The 18699-nt window shown below is 66.2% G+C and overlaps 1 protein-coding gene across 1 annotated transcript; it reads right to left on the bottom strand.

The window, feature by feature from the left end:
- Positions 1-3981: 3981 nt before the first annotated feature.
- Positions 3982-18432, bottom strand: IL10RB (interleukin 10 receptor subunit beta). Its single transcript, XM_028503967.2, has 7 exons — positions 18201-18432; positions 16496-16619; positions 13247-13404; positions 11405-11571; positions 8076-8223; positions 4677-4837; positions 3982-4528 (listed from the first exon to the last, which is right to left on the bottom strand). The coding sequence occupies exons 1-7, from the start codon at positions 18289-18291 to the stop codon at positions 4340-4342; spliced, it is 1038 nt and encodes a 345-aa protein (XP_028359768.2). The 5' UTR covers positions 18292-18432; the 3' UTR covers positions 3982-4339.
- Positions 18433-18699: the final 267 nt, after the last annotated feature.

Here is an 18699-nt window from a genome sequence, read left to right as displayed (position 1 = left end):
CTCGACCCTTCCCTTCCTTCCCCCGTTGCCCCCCCCCCCTCTCTGGTCGCCGGGGTGGGGCCGCTGTATCTCTGTCCCCGTGTGCCCTGTCCCTCAGCCTGCGTCCGAGAAGGGAGAGGGCCCAGAGGTGGGGACAGGGCCATGGCTGACCCCCAGCCCCTGGGAGGATGCGTAAGAAAGAGGCCTTTGTCTTAAAAGCCGCTGAGGTCAGGGTTTCCGGCGTGACCACCGTGACGGCGCTGAAGAAGTCAGCCTCTGTGCTCTCCGCAGACGACAGAGGCCGTCTCTGTGGATGCAACTGGGAGCTGGCGGGGGGTGGGGGGGGGGGGGCGTGGGGCTTCTGGCTGTTTCCAGCGGGATCTGGAGTCCTCCGGGTCCTGACCCGGCGGCAGGGTGGGGGTGGGGCGGGGCGGGGGGGGGGGATTCTGCCGGCTCCCGCTCCATTTTAGGCTCCGTGGTTCCCGAACGGCTTGCCCCGAGGTTCTCTGTGGCCACTCCCCATGTGCAGTGACCGGGGGCTGTGGACCGACTCCTGGAGATGAATTCTCAGGAAAGACCTGTCTCGCCCCTTCCCTCAGGAAGCAAACCCAACACCGAAAAGGCTGCCTTCCAGTCCCGGGCAGGGGGCTACACAGCGGGCTGAAGCATGGCCCCAAGGTCCCGGGCCCCCGTGACTGTGAGCTTGTGTGAAAACAGGGTCTTTGCAGATGGGATGAAATCCGGGATCCCGAGGAGGGAGATGGTCCTGGATTATCGGGGGTGGGGGGGGAAGGTGCCCTGAGATGCACCCACGAGTGTCCTCATCAGAGGGGCCGCGGGAGACCAGACACAGGGCGGGGGTGGCAACAAGAAGGCAGGGGCAGAGGCCGCCGCAGGGGGCGAGGCCTTCGGAGCAGACCAGGTGCATGGCTCCCGCACCTCCAGGGGCACCTCGGACGCCCCCATGCAGCCCGGCTCCCCCATGCAGCCCGGACCCCGCATGCAGCCCGGCTCCCCCATGCAGCCCGGACCCCGCATGCAGCCCGGACCCCACAGGCAGCCCGGACCCCCCATGCAGCCCGGACCCCGCATGCAGCCCGGACCCCCCATGCAGCCCAAACCCCCCATGCAGCCTGGACCCCCATGCAGCCCAAACCCCCCATGCAGCCCAGACCCCCCATGCAGCCCGGACCCCGCATGCAGCCCGGACCCCGCATGCAGCCCGGACCCCACAGGCAGCCCGGACCCCCCATGCAGCCCGGACCCCGCATGCAGCCCGGACCCCCCATGCAGCCCGGACCCCGCATGCAGCCCGGACCCCCCATGCAGCCCAAACCCCCCCATGCAGCCCAGACCCCCCATGCAGCCCGGACCCCGCATGCAGCCCGGACCCCGCATGCAGCCCGGACCCCACAGGCAGCCCGGACCCCCCATGCAGCCCGGACCCCGCATGCAGCCCGGACCCCCCATGCAGCCCAAACCCCCCCATGCAGCCTGGACCCCCCATGCAGCCCAAACCCCCCATGCAGCCCAGACCCCCCATGCAGCCCGGACCCCGCATGCAGCCCGGACCCCGCATGCAGCCCGGACCCCACAGGCAGCCCGGACCCCCCATGCAGCCCGGACCCCGCATGCAGCCCGGACCCCCCATGCAGCCCAAACCCCCCATGCAGCCTGGACCCCCCATGCAGCCCAAACCCCCCATGCAGCCCAGACCCCCCATGCAGCCCGGACCCCGCATGCAGCCCGGACCTCCCATGGAGCCCGCTGCTGCTGACTTCAGACTCCCCGCCGCCAGGGTTGCGAGAGGACGGTTTCCGTTGTCCAAAGTCGCCGGGTCGTGCCCCGCGGTCGCGGCAGCCCCAGGAAACGCTCGCAGGGGCGGGTGGGCGCCCTTGGCTGCCGCCTCAGCCGCACACAGAAGGGGGGCTGCCTGGGGCCTCAGATTCGTGGGGAGGCGTCTCCTTCCGACCCTGCCCTGGTGAGTCCTGAGCTCTGTGCCCTGTCCCCTGGCCCTTGGGAGGGGCCGACACCTACGGGGCTTGTCCAGTGCCCTCGAGGGGAAAGGGGGCACTGGACCGGCTTGTCCAGGGTGAGGCCCCCGAATGTCCCTCCCTCCCGCGCCAGGGCACACGCGGAACACCGCTTTGTGGACGCTACGTCCAGCGCTTCAGCTGACGGCGCTGCCTTCCTCAGCGGGGCCGGCAGGCGGCCTGCCCTGCCCCCCTGCGGGGCGGGGACGCGAACCTCGGCCCCCCTCTCTCCGAGACTGCCCGCGGCGCGCGGCCAAGCGATGCACGTGTCCCTGCTCTTCACTGTGCCGGAGACACGCGCAGATTTCATCACCGAAGAGGCGGGCGGGGCGTAAACAGTTACTAGGACGGTGAGTTTGCGGGAGGGTCCGTGTCCAGACCTGAACAGATGCCCAGCCGAGTGGGGGCCCGTGCAGCAGGGTGGAGGTGAGCAGAGGCCTCGGTCCCCGAGACGCCCCCTGGTTGCGCCCCCACAACACAGAACCCCGAGTCCTCCCCGGCAGGGCGGGGCGGGGGCTCCGCCGGCAGCTCCTGGCCCAGCAGGACCCCAGCCCTTCTCGCCCCTCGTGTCCCCCACGCGCCTCCCGTTCTTGACAGGATGCTGCTCGCCCCCGGCCTCCAGCCGGCCCATCTCGGGCTTCACCTGTCCACCTCCCACCCCGGAGCCCTTTGGGGTGACCGCCTCTGGGGGGAAGGGGCTCGGTCAGGTGCTCGGACACCCCCTCTGCCAGGAAGCCTCACAGGCGATGCGTCATTGCTGGCCTGCCCCTGCGCCCGGCTGGGTAAGGGTCCCAGGAACGAACAGTCCCCGCCGCTCCCTCTTGCTCTTGCGGGCCGGCCCGGGGTTCTCGTTCAGGCTCCGGAAACCGACAGGCTGGTGGGGGCGCGGGCGAGCCCCAGTGTGCCGTGGGGGAGCTTGCAGAGTCTCTGGGGGCACCGGAGGGGGAGTCCCGCGGGGCCGGGCCCGGGCTCCGTGCCTGCAGCGCATCAGCAGAGAGAGGGCGTGGGGACGCGGGGGAGGGGTCGCAGTGGCAAGGTGAGCGTCCCTGGGACAGATGACAGGGACTCGGGCTTGAGTTACAGAGGGAGACCCCTGAGGGCCTGTGGGGGGCGTGGGATGGCTGCTGGGACGTCGCCTTTTCTTCTGCCCGAGCCATAGGCTGCGCCCATGGGCCCCCGTCACTCACCGGCAGGCGGGGCCCCAGGGAGGGACGGAACCAGCTTCTCCCTGGGGCTCAGAGCAGCCCCAGCCGGAGGAAGGGACCTGGGAACCGAAAGTACGGTGGCCACACCCTCACGATGTTACTGAGAAGGATTTTAAAACACTGACCTGGGAAACGAACACAAGGAAGGTCCACAGACTTCTGATCCCGCCCCCCATGAGGCTCCGTTTATAAAACGTTACATCAAGTCAAGGAGTGTCTTCCCTATTTGGGGGGGGCGGTGCCTGTGACCAACCGGCGTCACGGAGCCGTGTGGCCGAGAGGCAGGGACGTTTGTCACGTTTGTGAGTCACAGTCGCGCCGTGAGGTTCTGTGTGTCATAAGCGGCGCTTTATGGGGTGTGTGCTGGGCGGGGGCCCCTGGGGCGGGCGTCTTCCGTGGAGATGCTCACCCTCAGGTCTTTCCATCCCCACATCCGTCCGCCCGTCCATGCAGAGGCGGGAACGGACCAGTCACAGGCTGGGGACGGGCTGAGGTGGAGTTCAGAGCCTGGGGCCCCTCTGCTCTCCCACCTTCCTGCCCCGGGAGCGCACCGCCCCCCAACCCGGTGTGGCCAGGCCCCGCCCCCGCCGGCTCTCCGCTGACAGACCCCGGGCAGGGGCTGCAGGACCCCCACCGGGCAAACGCACCGTCACGAACACACGTGGGCAGGGAGGGGAACTTTAATGGAGGTCAGTGCTGCATGCGGGGCACCCACAGGGTGAGAGACGAGGCCCCGGGACCCGCAGCCGGCCCTCCGCACGGCGCGGTCCCTGGGGTCGCGGTGCGGCCGTCCGGAGTGACGTCCTAGCACCTGTCTTCACTCCCCGCCGTGAGCGTGTTCAGTTCTCACAGTCACAACGTGTCCCTTCCTCCGGGCGGCAAGCCCAACAGGCTGAGACGACAGCCTTGGTGGGCGAGGCCTTCACCAGGCGGCCGGTCCCAGGACGGGGAGTCCTTCCGCCAAGCGAGCCTTTCAGACCAGCTCCCGGGGCTGCCCGGACGTGGTCCCGGGTCCCGGAGGTCCAGGCTGGGCCTGGCTCGCGGCGTCCGGGCCCCCAACGGCCGCTCCGACCGCCCTCCGAGGCGGCTGCGAGACGTAGGACGTGCCCGCTCCTCGGGGGGCTAGGTGGTGGGCGGGTCCCACCCCGCCGGCGGCCCGAGGCTGCCGGTGTCCCCCACCGCATCCTGCCCGCTGCCGCCGCCGCCCCTGGGGAGCTCGGCGACGACACTCAGTTTGTCGAAGACTTCGCTGTCGTCCGGGCACGGGAAGGAGGCGAACAGAAGCCTGTGGCGGTGGGGCTGGCTCAGAAACTGCAGGAGGGAGGGAGGGAGGGAGAGAGAGAAGGTGGGTCATCACTACATCCCCCCGCGTCTTGTCCCGGGCTGGCGAGGGGTCCACGTGGGGCTCCACGAGGTCGGTTGATCACAGTGTCCCCTCCCCCCCCCCCCCCACACCTACCTCCTTCAGGTGCTGCGGGAGCGCGTTCCCCCGGGAGAAGACCCGCCTGGTCTTCCTGTAGACGCACCACAGCAGGGCGGAGCAGCCCAGCAGCACCAGGCAGGTGGCGCACACCGCGGCGCCCAGCACGGCGGCCACCACGATCCAGGAGGGGGCCGCTTCTGCGGGGAGAAGCACGTGTCAGCGTCCTGTCCTTGTCCGGCCGTGGCCTCGCAGCACTGTCCTCCCCACCTGGGTGCAGGGGGGTCTGGGAACAGGCCCCCCCCCCTCACTGGCAGGACCTAGCACTTCAGACGAGCCCCACCCTCCCCGATCTCCCTCCCGGCCCGGTGGCTGGCGCGGGAGGGAGCCCCGTCGGGGACAGCCTCGGGGGAGAGCCTCTTCACCAACAGCCTCCCCGCAAAGCTCTTGACCTTGTCGGTCGCAGCCAGCTGCACTGCCGGCACCCGGCCCCTCCGTTTTATCCACAGGGATGCCGCGCCCTGGCACACCCCCCAGATCAACCTGCGGGTGGGCGTCCCCGGCACAGCCCGCCTGCGCTCAGCCCGGCCGGCCCTCCCTCGCTCACCAGCTGAGCCACTCTGGGCAGGTCGCCCCCCGCCCCTCGCCTCCCCGCTCCTCTCTGCAGGAGGGAAGACCCTCGCGAAGCTCTCCCGCACACGGGTCGTGAGGTCGGAACGAGACGACCGTGTGCAGACAGCCCTACAAGGATGTCTGGCAGAAGCCGGTTTTCAACGGGACCTACTTTTCCTTTCCTCCTACGAAACGTTTGGTTTTCGTCCGGGAATGGGGGATCACCTCCAGCCCCCAAGATATTTGAGAAACTGCCCTGTCTGGTCACCCTGTACGGCTCACACCGAGTTTAGTGACATAAACCTTGGGAATCCCTAAAATGGGCTTCAACACTGTCGTGATCGGTGACAGTGGTGGCGTTCGACACGCACTGAGGCCGCGCTCCGTGCTGGGCGCCGCTGAGCCCTCGCCCCCAGCCTCCAGCAGGTTACGACTCGCCCCATGTCACGCTGTGCTGGAGTTCACGGGTGGGGAGGACGGGACCGGGGACAACCGGCCTGTTCTCAAGAGTCTGGGAGAATGGCCGGCGGGCGTGGACAGGGGAGAGGGACGGTTCCCACATCAGGGGCTGCAGTGCACCGCGCAGGACGGGGCACAGGGGGGAGCCCGGGTCCAAGCACAGGGGGCTCCTGAGAGCAACACGGTGAGGGAGAGAAGTGCAGAGAGGGTCCGAGGGCCCAGCTCACACGTGGCGCGCACACCGGAGGCTTCTGCTGCTTACAGCCGCTGCCGAGAGGCTCCGCCAGCTCTCGCCGCGGAAGGGGGCTCAGGCGGGTCCATGCAGCCACTGACCTTGGACCTCGGCCCAGACTGGGGGAGGAGGGACGGCAGGAGGAAGGAGGGCGAGCAGAGTCCCCTCCAGAGAGACAGCAAGACCTTTCACTTCCCACGAGGCTTTGCAGTCTCCCGAGAAACCAGCTGTGGGGGAGGGCAGAGCGGCTTGGACCACGCTGCAGGTCGTGCTGGGGACAGGGAGACCCCTGGCTCGGGCCGTGACCCGCGTGCTCACGAGAGAAGAGGGCGGAAACCAACAGCCAAGAAGGTACGGGAACCGCACGCAGCCTGGGAGGCCGAGGCTGGTCGGCAGAAAAAGCACAGGCTTTCCGGAGGGAATGATCAAGGGGCCATTCACACACCCTCGAAAGAGGTGAGGGCGGTAACTAAAAATAACGACGTTAGGGCACCAAAAAGAAATCGGCCCCGAGGGCTGGCTGGCGGGCCGCAGCGGACTGAGCACCGGCCTGCGGACTGAAAGGTCAGCGGTTCAATTCCCGGTCAGGGCACGTGCCTGGGTTTTGGGCCAGATTCCCGGAAGGGGGTGGGCGAGAGGCACCCGACTGAGGTTCCTCTTCCTCTCTTTCTCCCTCCCTCCCCCTCGCTCTACAAACAAATACATAAATACATAAAATCTTCAACAAAAAACACCTAAAAAAAAAGAAATTTGCTCTAAGTAGCTGCCTTTTCTTTTCTGGACTGAGTTCCTTGCTGGTGAATCACGGCACGGTATGGGCTGGCGCTGCTAATCCTCCAGAAAGGCGAGGAAGGGGCCACCGTGCTCAGCATGCTGGTCCGCAGGGCGTAGGGCGGCCTCCCCGAGGGGGAGACGCTGTTCTGGCCGCGCACTCGGGGCCTCGGGGCTCTCATCTTGGGAGCGACCCCAGAATGCGGAGCCCAGGTGCGCAATGCTGCTCTCGACACGGGTGTCGGCTTCAGTGGGTATGCGCCCGCGCCCCTCCCACCAGGTGGGGACAAGGAAACACGGCGGCTTCCGGAGCAGCGCCCCGCATACGGAAGCACAGGTGGGAGGCCAGCAGGTGGGAGGGGAGGGGTGTCCTGGGACGGGAGCAGCCTGGGCCCACGGGTGAGGGGTCCGGAGCTCCCCCGGCCGATCGGGGGGGGGCGAGACGAAGCGAACTCGGGGGGGCGGGGGACTGAGTCCAGCGACAGGGCCAGCACTTGGGAGGAGCCGGCTGCACAGGAACCATGAATCAAGGTGACCACAGCAGGGCAGTTCCTGGGATGTGCCCGGCACACGGCCGGCGAAGAGGCTAGGATGGCCAGGGCCTCTCTGGGGGGAGTTCTCTGTCACCCCCCCCTGCGTTTCCCTGGCCCCAGCTCCGGGCCTTGCTCCCGGAAGGGCCAGTAAGTGAAACAGCCGGGAGGGACATGCCTGCCCTCACCCTCCCGCGGCCTGGGCGGGCTGAGCCTCTGACACGGCCTTTGGGTGACACAAGGCCTGGGTGGGCAGACAGCTGGCCACGAGTTTGTCACCCTGGCCGCACCTGTGCAGTGTCTGAGCGGGAATACGCTCAGGGTCCAGGCCTACGGGGACCCGCCACCCACCCGCCCTCCCTCCCGTGTTCCTTAAGAAACCACCACCGTGGAGGCTCCCTGCGGGTCTCGTGCTGAGCTCCTGACACCCACGTCACGATCACCCCCGACACCAGCCTCGCCTGCTGGAGTGACCGGGTTCCGGAACCCGCCCCCCCTTCCCGTCACGTGTCCGAAGGAGCTGGAGACAGGAGCCTCTGCTGGTGGTCTTGGGGGGCGGACGGGACTTGGCTCAGGGGGCCTGGGAGGACAGGCTGAGTGGAGGCCGGCCTCAGCGTCCCGGACGGGAGGCGTCCATCCGTCCGTCCCTTCACACCAAGAGCCAGTGCGCTGCCTCTCTGCCCGGCACGAGGCCTGTCGGTCAGGGCCGCCCTGGGCGGGGGTCCGAGCTGGACGGGCGACCTCTGGGCAGCCTCCCGAGCCTCCTCGCAGGCGCCGGGGCCCGGGAAGCCTCTTGCTGCGCCCGAGTGGGGCCGCGGCCCCACCCCGACTCACCGGCACCGGAGGTCTGCTGGCACACGGGCTCGCTCCACTCCCCGGACTTGTTCTGGTCGCGGAGAAACCCTTGGACACGGACGCAGTACGTGGTCAGGGGCTCCAGGCTCCGCAGGACCTCGAAGTCACGCTGACAAGCCACTGTGTGCTGGGGACGGAGACCAAAGTAAGGGCCCGGCTCCGCAGTGGAGGGACATCGTTGTCCCCCCCCCCCCCCACACGCTTTCCAACTGCACCTGGATGTCGGGCTCGGGGTGGGGGGAGGACGAGGGAGCCCACTGCCGTCTCCCGGGTCGTGTCTGTGTCCGCTCCGAGGGGCGGGCGGGGGCTGGCTGTGGCCCTCACAAACAGCTCCTTCCCCGCGCTCCCCAGGTTACAGGGCATGCAAGCCGCCCCATTCCTCTTTTAAAGAGATGCTCTGGTTGCGTGCATTGAATCCCTGCCCCCCCCCGCCCCCGCCCCCACCTGTCAGGCGTCCTTATGGGAAGAAGAGCTTTGACACAGACGCACAGGGAGACGACGGGGCAGCGGTCCGGGCGTTGCTCCCACGGGCCCGGGAGCTGGGAGGGGGGCCTGGGGCAGAGGCCCCCAGCCCCCGGGCACGGCCCCGCCACCCCCTGGTCTCGGCCTCTCGGCCCCCAGAACCTGGACCCGACACGCTCCGGATCCCGGGGGACCGGTCTGCGGCGTTCTGGGGCAGCAGCCCGAGCGACCGACCCGCTGGCTGGTCGTCTACTGTGAGACTCGCTGTCACCTCCTCGCCAAGGCAGGTGCGTGTCTCTGTCACAGGCTGCCTGGGCTCCCCCCGGATCTCTCCTCCCCTTGGGCACCCGGGCTGCCCTCCTCCAGCGGCCACCTCACCCCGAGGGCACACGCCACACCTGCCCGGGGGCGGAGGCTCCCCGCTCCCCTTCGTCTGAACGTAAGATGTCACGGCTGATGATGGATTCCCGAACGTGAGAATCCAGAGTCGTTTCCGGTGGGATACAGGGAACCGGGAGCATCCCCCACTTGGGTCTCCTTCAAGTGGGGGGAGGGGGACGCCCTTACGGGAGAGTCCCACGTACAGTCTGTTGCAGGAAGAGCACCTTCCATACGGAGCGAACAGAGACGCCTCCGCCCTTCGGCGACTGGCTGTTGCTCTCTGGGGACGGGGTCTGTTGCCCGCTGGCCGACACCCCTGTCTCGTGCGAGGAGCTAAATTCGCTGCGGGCGAGCGCTGCACGCCTTCCGATGACGAGAAACAAAAAGGCCCCCCAGACTCCCGTCTTGCACTTCCAGGAACTTGAACTCGAGGAACCTGCCGGCGCTCTCTCCGCAGGCCCCCCCTGCAGAGCGGCCGGAGGTGGCGGGCGGGGGGAGGCCGCCCAGAGGTGCCAGCTTGCTCACTCCTGCTCTGCCCAGCCGCCCCGTGCTTCCAGTGCGATCTTCTCGCCTCCCCCCCTCGGGAAGCGGCAGGATTCCTGGAAGCCTTTTCCGCTGCGAGTTTAGGCCCTAACCCGGCAGGCGTCCACTCGGAAGGGAGCCTTGGCGTCTGAGACAGAACCACGTTGTCCCAGCCCTCTCCGGCGGCTGCAGCGCGACACCCCAGACCGGGTGGCTTCGGAACCAGAAGGCTGGATGTCCGAGACCCAGGTCTGCCCAGGGCCCCTTCCCGTGTCCTCGATGAGCCCTCACGCGACCAGGTCTCCTTCCTACACGCAGGACCCTCCGTCACGGGGGCTCGGCCTTTGTGGCCTCACCCTTGCCCTCCTGGGACCATCTCATTTGGGATCACGTGTCAACACGTGGGTGGGGGGCCCAAACATTCAGCCGATTGCCCATGTAAACCGGTCTTCGCGACACCGCAGGCACGGCACCCCAAAGGCCCAGGAGTGGGGCGGACAGGCGAGCAGATGCGTGAGGCCTGTGGGCGTGTTCGAGAGAAGAAGCTCAGCAGACTCTCGGAGGCCCTCGGGCCGCTGGCATGGACTCCAGCCCCGAGTCAGAGTCCACCGCACACTCTCCGAGCAGGTGAGCCCCGTCTCAGCTCCGCCCCTCAGAGCTGAGCGGAGACTCCCCCATCTGATGAGCCCCCATAAGGCGTATCATTCTGTGTTGCTTTCCAGACGCACTTCTCCCGGGGGCCGGACTACGGGCCGCCCCGCCGGGTCTGCGAAGGAGGCGGACATCTGGCATCATTCCATGGCGCATTTTCCGGGGCGGTGGGCGGGGGAGTGAGCCTGAGATCCTGTGGGGGCTCTGCAGTGTGTGTGCGCGGATTTAACCGCGTCGTCCTGCGACAGTGCCCGTGGGTGACCGTTTCCTCCAAAACGCTTGAGGAGCAGGTGACGAAAGTCAGCGTTCTGACGTGGAGGAGGTAACAAAGACGCAACGCCACGTACATAACACCCGTGCGAGTCAGGCGTGGCCACCAGGGACACTCGGCTCCACGCACTGAGCATAAGAACAGGGCCTGTCCGGGGGAGACCAATGACAACGGCCTGCCCACGTCCGCACGGGGCCCGGGCCGGGGCCTCGGCTGCCGGCCGTGCGCACTGGGCCATGCGGTGAGTCTGTTTTCTCACGATGTCCTCGACCTCCCCAGCAGGCCCGTGAAGCAGGCCGCCCCCTCCCCCCCCACCCCCGGTTTACTCAGGAAGCGGGTTATTAGCCCATTTTGCAGACACGAGGAAGCAAAGCGAGGCCAGGCACAGTGGCCGAGGCCGCGTCCCGGGGGGTCTCTGCATGCCCAGCCCCCGTGTTTACAGGAGCTGAACCCCGACAAGGAGGAGAGCAACGCGGGAAAGTGGCCCCGACAGGTAGAAGGACACGCGGGTCACCCAGCATCCGGGGGAGGGGCTGCCTGACGGTGGAGCTGACTGTCCTGCCGGGTGGGGGCGGGGCTTAGGGCTGCTGCCAGGAAACCGCAGTCTCTCCACCGCTCGCCTCACTCAGCGGGTTCCCAGCTCCCGGCACTCGCTTGCTGAGTCAGCTCTGCCTCCTCCCGCGACTTCCCTTCTCAGGAAGACGGGCCTGCGCGACCCGACACGGGACCCTCCCTGGACGTGTGCTCTGCTCGTGTCCCCTCGGGGCCTGGGGGGAGGCGTGAGTCAGGGCCACCGACCAGCCTTCAGACGGGGGGGGGGGGGGGGGGGGGGGGGGTTCGGGCACTCAGAAGACCAGGCCTTGGGTCCTCTGGACCCTCAGCTGCCACCGCCTTTCGAGACCCTGACTATGGGGCCCCCCGACCCCCTCCCTCCACGGTCACGGCCTCGGACCCGCCCCTGAGCAGAGGGCGGGCAGCTGCGCCTGAGAGCGCAGGGCCTGCCCGGCTCACCGCCGCTCACCGTGTCGTCGGAGCCGTTCTTCCAGTACTGCACGTGGTAAACCCACGAGTCGTAGAAGGTCCTCATGGTCCAGGTTCCGGGCTCCATCTCAATCCCGGGGGCCGAGAACCGCACTTGTAACGAGTTGGCGACCACCCCTACGTGTACCCGGGGAGGTCCGATCGCGGCTGCAAATGCGGGAACAAAGCAAAACGGCGATCAGAAATCACATTTCAAACAGGTCGGCATTCCCCGGCTGGCATAGCTCAGTGGATTGAGCGTGGGCTGGGAACCAAAGTGTCGCAGGTTCGATTCCCAGTCAGGGCACATGCCTGGGTTGCAGGCCACAGCCCCCAGCAACCGCACATTGATGTTTCTCTCTCTCTCACTCCCTCCCTTCCCTCTCTAACAATAAATAAATAAAATCTTTAAAAAAACAGTACTCATAACCCTTTAAAACAAAACAAAACAAAACAAAAAAACAAACAAAAAAAACGTCAGCGTTTATTTTCCGTGACCGGGCCAACCAGTCAGCCTACTGGAGCGCTCTGCCCTTTGACCCACAGATGGGCTGTGTGCGGGCCTGTGGCCTGGGGGCAACTGGGCTGGAGCTCATGGCCCGGGTGGGTGAGCGGTAGCCTGTCCCAGCCGCGTCTGCCAAAGCGCCCGAGATGTTGCACGCGTGTGGTGACCCACCATTGATGCGTTTCCCAGAGGGCAGCCCTGTGGCTGACCGGCACCAGGCCATACATGGGCCATTCCAGACCTCCTGTTTCACGGCGCTGGCCCCAACTGTTGCTCCCCCCGCGGCACTACAGGTATTACATTTACATTTAACTCCCTCACTCCCTGACCGTCCTGTCTCCCCCACTGCTGGGGTCCGCCCTGCCTGGTCTCAGGAAGCTGTAACCCCCTGTGGCTAAGGCTGAGTGAGAGACCTCCGGACCAGGAGACACTACGGAGACAAAACTTATTTCCCTGTGCATGATCGGCAGTTGATGACGGGGAACAATTCTCTAGGAAAGAGAATGAACCTCAGACGTGATCATGTGGGAATGCCCTCAGGGAAGAGACTCAGGGGGCTGTGGAAATGAAGGGGTGTTGGACATCAACCCCTGTCCCCTCGGCTTTGTCAAAGCCTGAGTCCTTGTTCTTAGTTGTGAGAAATCCAAGTCTCAGCTGCCTTTGTCTCCTCTGCCCGACTCAGGCATGTGGAAATAGCAGGGGCGGTGCAGCCCAGACCAGAGTCGGCGGACCCCTGGAGTAATCGAGCCTGAGACATAGAATATGTAAGAGCCTGTGAGATCTGCTTGCTGGAGGATGCTCTCGAATTAGAATATGAAGGCACAGGCAGGAAACAAAACTAGCCTTTTAGATCCTGTAGTCTCCTTAAGTGATAAAACCCCAAAATCTCAGCCCAGAATCCCAGTGGGAGTTCTGTCAGTCTCTTTGAAAGCTACCTATTCCTTTTGGTCTTCCCTGCCCGGCTGTAATCCACAAACGGTGTCTGTGTTCTTAACAAAAGCCTGCTCGGGCGGGAAAACGGGGCACTCTCCCCTAGAGAGAGTGGCCGTTCCGTCCCTATCCCCCCACAGGACTCGGTTGTCCACGTGCATGTTTTTCTCGTGCTTCGACGAGCATCCGCAGCAGCGATGGACGCTGCCGGCCGGGATCCGCCACACCCCGAGAACTTCTCGAGGGCCACACCCCCTCTGTTGCAGGTTCCCTCAGCGCCCCGCACAAGCCCATCCTCCCCTTGGCAGGCGGGCGGGCACTCGGTGACCTCCCACTGGCGGCCCAGCCCGAGGGGAGCACCGAGGCCCGGGGAGGCCACCACAGGGGACGGAAAACATGGGGACTTACTGTCGTCCACGGGGCAGAAGATGAGGGTCACCCACTGGGAGTGCTCGTCCGCCCGTTCCGCCCTGACTCTCAAGGTGTGGTTGCCGTACTTGGAAAGCCGGGAGAAGTCACACTGGGTCAGGGCGGTGCCGGTGCACACGTCCTGGAATTTCCTGTAACTGCCAAGCCGGCAAGAGGAAACCATCAGAGCTGCCCTTCCGGCCCTGGGGCCGCGCGCCCCGCTGCGGGGGCGGGGGGAGTGGGGGGGGGTTGGGAGGGAGAAGCAGTGCAGACGCTTCGTCTCCCGCTGTGACGACCAGGACGCACCCTCCACGAGCGTTTTACAGCCCGTGCCCCACGGGACCTCAGGATCCTTGAGACGGTTCGAAACCAGGCCATTCCACCGCCCAGGGATTTGGGGTGAGTGTGGAGCGGGGTCCGTCTTCACAACAGAACTTCTCCGAGACGCTCCCACCCACCCCCGTGCGCACGTGTCTCTCCAGAAAGGGGGGGAGGAGCCGATGCCCTTGGCCTGGACGAAGGCAGCTCGCTGCCCCGCTCCTGTGCGTCTGAGACCGCGGGACGCGGCTTGCGCAGTATCGGCAGACCCAGGTCAGCGGCCCCGACTCGACGACAACGACTTGGAATAACGCCCTATACGTGACCAGAGTCGCTGCCGTCACGCTGGGAAAACGGGACACAATGCGTGGACCTCCAGCCCTGACACCAGGCACGGGAGGGAGGGAGGGAGGGAGGGCGGGGCTCGAAGGGGAAGAAGCAAAGGGGAGTCTGGACACCCGGCAGCTGCCTGCGACCTGACCACCCGCAGCCTCCGCAGGTGGGATCGCTCCCCCTGAGCCCCGAAGAGCCAGGCTCTTGTCCTGCCGACAGCGAGGACTTTGTCCGGCTCGTTCCCCGGCACAACGTCCTGTGGCCGCGCCACAGCCCTTGCGGCTGAGCTCAGAGGTGACAAGGAAGGCGCTGACACAAACACCGATGGCTCACACGGTGGAGCAGCTGGTGTCAGGCGTGGCGCCCCGTGTTATCAGTGTCATCCCCCGATTTTGCAGATGACACGCAGGCGTGGACGACCCTAGAAGCTTGGCCAACGGAACTCGGGTCGGCCTGACGGAGAGCCTGCGGCTCCGGGCAGTACACACGCCCGACCGGGGGCCGGGTGAGACCCGGGACGACCCCTTGCGAAGAGCAGGTAGAGCGGAGTGGGCTCACGGGTGCCTGCAACCCGGGTCTTCCACTCACTGCACTGCAGGCCTCGCGCCCATCAGCCAGCCCTGTGGCCGCCTCACGTCCCACCGTCTGCAAATTCCAGGGCCCCGCCCCCTGAGCGGGGCTCCTCCCGGGGGCCCCCCCGCTTCACGCAAACACATGCGCCCGTGGGCTGGAACGCAGAGCACTTCCACAGCTCTTCCACGTAACGGTCTTTTACGAGTGGTTTTATCACATCCAGAATATCTTCCTCCCCATGAAATAGGCAATATGATCGCTCCCCATATTTACATGTAACGTTTTTCAGATGTTTCCATAAGGAAATCACGAATACAGCCCTGGTCGGTGTGGCTCAGTGGGTTGGAGCATTGCCCTGCGAACCGAAAGGTCACGGGTTCAATTCCTGGGCAGGGTGCATGCCTGCTTTGAGGGTTTGGTCCCCAGTCAGGGAGCCTGTGAGAGACGACCAGTAGGTGTTTCTCTCACTTGGATGGTTCTCTCCCCCTCTTTCCCTCCCTCCCCCTCTCCCTAAAATCAGCACGCACGTCCTCAAGTGAGGATTAATGGAAACACACACACATTTACTTATTCATAAAACCACGCACATGCTATGGTGTGCTCTGAGGTGCCCCTCCTCCGGCACCCCTGCCCAATGCAACCGTCCAGTGTGAGTCTAAGCAAAGCTTAGCTGCCCCTCGGGGGGTGGGGACAGAGGGAGGGAAGTGACATCTCTATGGCCAGGCGACTGAGGGGGGACAGAGGCGATGTGACAAGGGCAGTCAGCGCTGGAAACACCTCGGGCGGGGAAAACCCCGCCGCAGAACGGCGCCCCCTCAGGCTGGGGCAGGTGCCCAGAAGCGGACCGGGCCGTGAGCGGGCGAGAGGACTGTGTCGGCGCGACCCGCGCACCCGTGGGTGGCTGCGCAGCTGCACAGACTGCCCTCGCTCGCGGGAGACACACAGTGAACTGTGAAGGGGCAACGGGCACGCGGTGGGAGACAGGGGAACACGTGGCGAACCCCCCAGACGGTGAATCTGGATGTAGGTTATCAGGGCGTTCTTTGTATTGTACTGGAAGTGTTGAAACGTTCTGTTAGCTCAGAATTCTCTCAAGCTAAACCGTGAAAAACATTCAGCTCTCCGCTTCTTCCCGGACTCAGCGGGCCTTGGCCACGGCTGTGCAGTGCCAGGTGCATGAGCAGGGCGTGGGGTGGAGGGACTCCGGGCCCCACGCTTCCTCCTGCCCCCCGCAGGGACTACCTGCCTCTGCACGTGAGTCACACTGGAAGCAAGTGGCCTGCTGCCGTCTGCACCTGGCATAAAGGTGTGTCACCTGCTGTCCAGCCTATGGCGTGCGGCGGCAGGCTGCTGAGGGCGGGCCGGCACAGAGAGACCCCACCAGGCAGGACAGGCCCCGGGAGGTCCAGGCACCCTCCCTCCCTTCGTGAGTCCCCGATGTTTCCAGGAAACAGAGCTTCTCCCCTTACGTTCACCCTCAGGACGCAGGCAGGGCGGCACCGGGCACGCACCACGCAAACTCCGGCACCCACGGCACAGGGGCGAGCCTTGCGCTCTGCCAGAGGGGGCTGGGGGCGAGAGGGGCGTGCTGACGGGGCCTCCGTTTCCTTGGATGGCTTCCTCCCTCGCAGGGCTGGCTTCTAGCAACACCCTCTAATAATGGGGGCTGGTGTCAGCAACAGTTTTCTCAAAAGAAACACTGACACGTTTGCTTCGTCACAGGTCACCACTGTGCGGGGACCTCCACGCCCAGGTGATAAAAGGTCTCTACCTCCCGCCTTCCCTGCGATGGTCCAGCCTCGCGCCATCGTAAGACGAAGTAAAAGGAATGTCACGCGTCCCCTTCCAGAGCGCGGAGTGTTCATAGCGCTGCCCGGACAGAAAGGAAAAGGCCAGCAGGGAGGCTCCCGTGGTCTGCCACAGTCGCCTGGGCGACGGCAGTCCAACTCCCTCCTGCGGCCCTGCGCAGCGACCGGCCCGGCCACCGCCTCAGGCACCTACCTGCCCAGGACGCCCCAGACTCACCTGAAGTATTGCGCTGTGAAAGTCAGATTCCCTTCGGGGAAAGCAGGGGACTCCCACTCTAGAATGTTCTTGAAATTAACCGAATTCATTCTGACGTTTTCAGGAGGAGGGACCATTCCTAATGCTGTGAAAAGAAAGGGAACGACATTTGCAGCTTTTTTCCTCAAAAAGGCCGTCCGAGAAAACGGCCACATCCGACACTCGGGTTTCCCACGGCCCCTTGTCCTCCAATGGGCACGCGGGCGGGGACGGAAAGGTGTGAGGGTGGGCAGGTGGCGGGCAGACACGCTGGGCCCGGGGGCGTGCCCCCTGGGCTTTCGGACACACTTGCTGTGGAGAAGCAGAACCTGACCTCCACGCCTGGCCTGGGCACCTGAGGCCGTCAGGCGGGGACGGGGGCGGGGAGAGCGAGGGTCCCATTTTAGCCACGTCAGGCGGGGGGTGACCGTGGGCCATGGCAGGGACAGCGAGACGACCGGGTCCCAGGCACTGCGGGCAGATCTGGGCTGGAGATGGAAGCCATGTTCGGACGCGTCGGTAGAAAAGGTCGAACACGTGCAAAGGAAGAGGGACGTGCATGAGAAACCGTCCCGGGCCCAGCACCGCTCGGCTGGCGGAGATGGGGGTCTGAGCCAGGGGCCTGAGGCTGGAGCCCGTGCCAGGGGCTGCTGGTGTCCCCCTGGGGGGGTGGGGGGGTGCAGGGAAGGAGAGGAGAGGGTCTGGCCGTGAATTTGGTCCTGGCCGAGGTGGGAGAGCCCGATCGGAAGCAGCTGAGGGAAGGAGAGCGCCCGGGGAGCATGCCTGGCAGCCGGGAGGCGTCCGTCAGAGAGGATGGAGGGTCCGTGGCCGCCTGCACGGGGGCAGGGGGTTTGGAGGAGGGTCCTCACAGCTGCCCTCACAGTCACTTTCAAATCCCGGGTCTAGGGGTCACCTCACTTTCTGCCTCCCCCAGACCACCAGCCACCCCCCAGAGCTGCAGATGACAGCGGCCCGGACCTGATGGATGGTCAGAAGGTCAGGACCTCTGCAGGCTCAAGAGAACGCCTGGACCTACGTCAGGTGCCAGCTCCTGAGCCCTAAGGTGGAATGACCTCCCCCACCCCCTGTACTCTCCCACGAGACCAGGCAGAGGGACGTGGGGACAGGCCTCAGAGCTGTCCTCCACCCCTGGACAGATGGCTCCCAGCACAGCCCTGCACCCCTAACCCCCAGTCCCTTGTGACTCTGCCCCCTGGAATCTGTCACCTACTCGCCATCGGGGCTTCCGTTCTCCCATGGCCCCATTTACGATCAAGTAGGCAGTGTGTCCCCCTGCAGTTCTGGGGCCAGGTGTGTGGCTCTGCCAGCCGGGGAGGAGGACTTTCTGCCCTTCCACAGTGGCAGGGAAGGACTCCTGGGCTTTAGAACTCTCAAGCCACAGACTTGGAGTTGAGGCGGAAGAATTCAGATGCTGGGGTGCTGAGCGCTGAGTGGGAGGCCCCGGCGGCCTACCGGGCACCGGTTCCTTCCAGGGGGCCCACGGGGTGCGCTCGGGGGGGGGGGGGGTTGGGGTCTTCGCTGCCCGACGTCGCACTCCCCTCGGGTTCCCAGGCGCGCCCGTCGGGACGCCCCGGCGGATCCGGGCCCGAGCAGGTGGCCAGCCCTGCAGAGGAGGAGCCTGCGCACCGGGACCGCCCGGCCGGGACCCTTCGTCGCGGGGCCTTACCTGACACCAGGAGGCAGCTGCCTAGCCAGCTCCGGAGGCTGCGCGCCATGCCCGCGCGGGGAGCCCCGAGGGCGCTGGGGGCAGCGGGCATACGCCCCCAAGTCCCCTTGGTGTCGCGACACCCCGGCCCGCCCAGCGCCACAGCGCTTCCGGGAGCCGGCGGGGCGTGGCCCCCAGGTTCCACTTTTGCCCACGCCCCGGCGTCCGGCCCGGCCGGGGGGGCGGGGCCGCGGAGGAGGACCGGGACCTGGCCCCTCCCTCCGCGGGAGTGGAGAACACCCGCAGCAAAACAGGTCCCCAAACTGCCGCGCGCTGTCCCGCACCGCGCGCTCTGAAAGCCCCCCCCCCAGCTCGACACAGGCCAGCGCGTCCCGGAGGTGCCACCTGGTCAGTGACTCTCCCGCCACCCGCCAGCACTGCGTTTCCGTTCCTCCGGTGAGCGGGCGCGCACCCGGCGACCCCGCCTCGCCTGCTGGCCGGCTTCGGAGCACTCCTGGGG

This window comes from Phyllostomus discolor, chromosome 2, assembly GCF_004126475.2.
Source record: "Phyllostomus discolor isolate MPI-MPIP mPhyDis1 chromosome 2, mPhyDis1.pri.v3, whole genome shotgun sequence".
Classification (NCBI taxonomy): Eukaryota; Metazoa; Chordata; class Mammalia; order Chiroptera; family Phyllostomidae; genus Phyllostomus; species Phyllostomus discolor.
The sequence above is the reverse complement of the archived record's forward strand: the minus strand, read 5'-3'. Positions and strand labels throughout refer to the sequence as shown.

Bases quoted from the DNA above. Each gene is read 5' to 3' on its own strand.
- IL10RB (XM_028503967.2), bottom strand. From the start codon at position 18,291: ATGCCCGCTGCCCCCAGCGCCCTCGGGGCTCCCCGCGCGGGCATGGCG. The intron at 8,224-11,404 runs GTGAGCGGCGGT...CTCCGTCCCCAG, and splicing joins AGAACGGCTCCGACGACACG to CACACAGTGGCTTGTCAGCG. The intron at 4,838-8,075 runs GTGAGTCGGGGT...TTCTCCCCGCAG, and splicing joins CCAGCAGACCTCCGGTGCCG to AAGCGGCCCCCTCCTGGATC.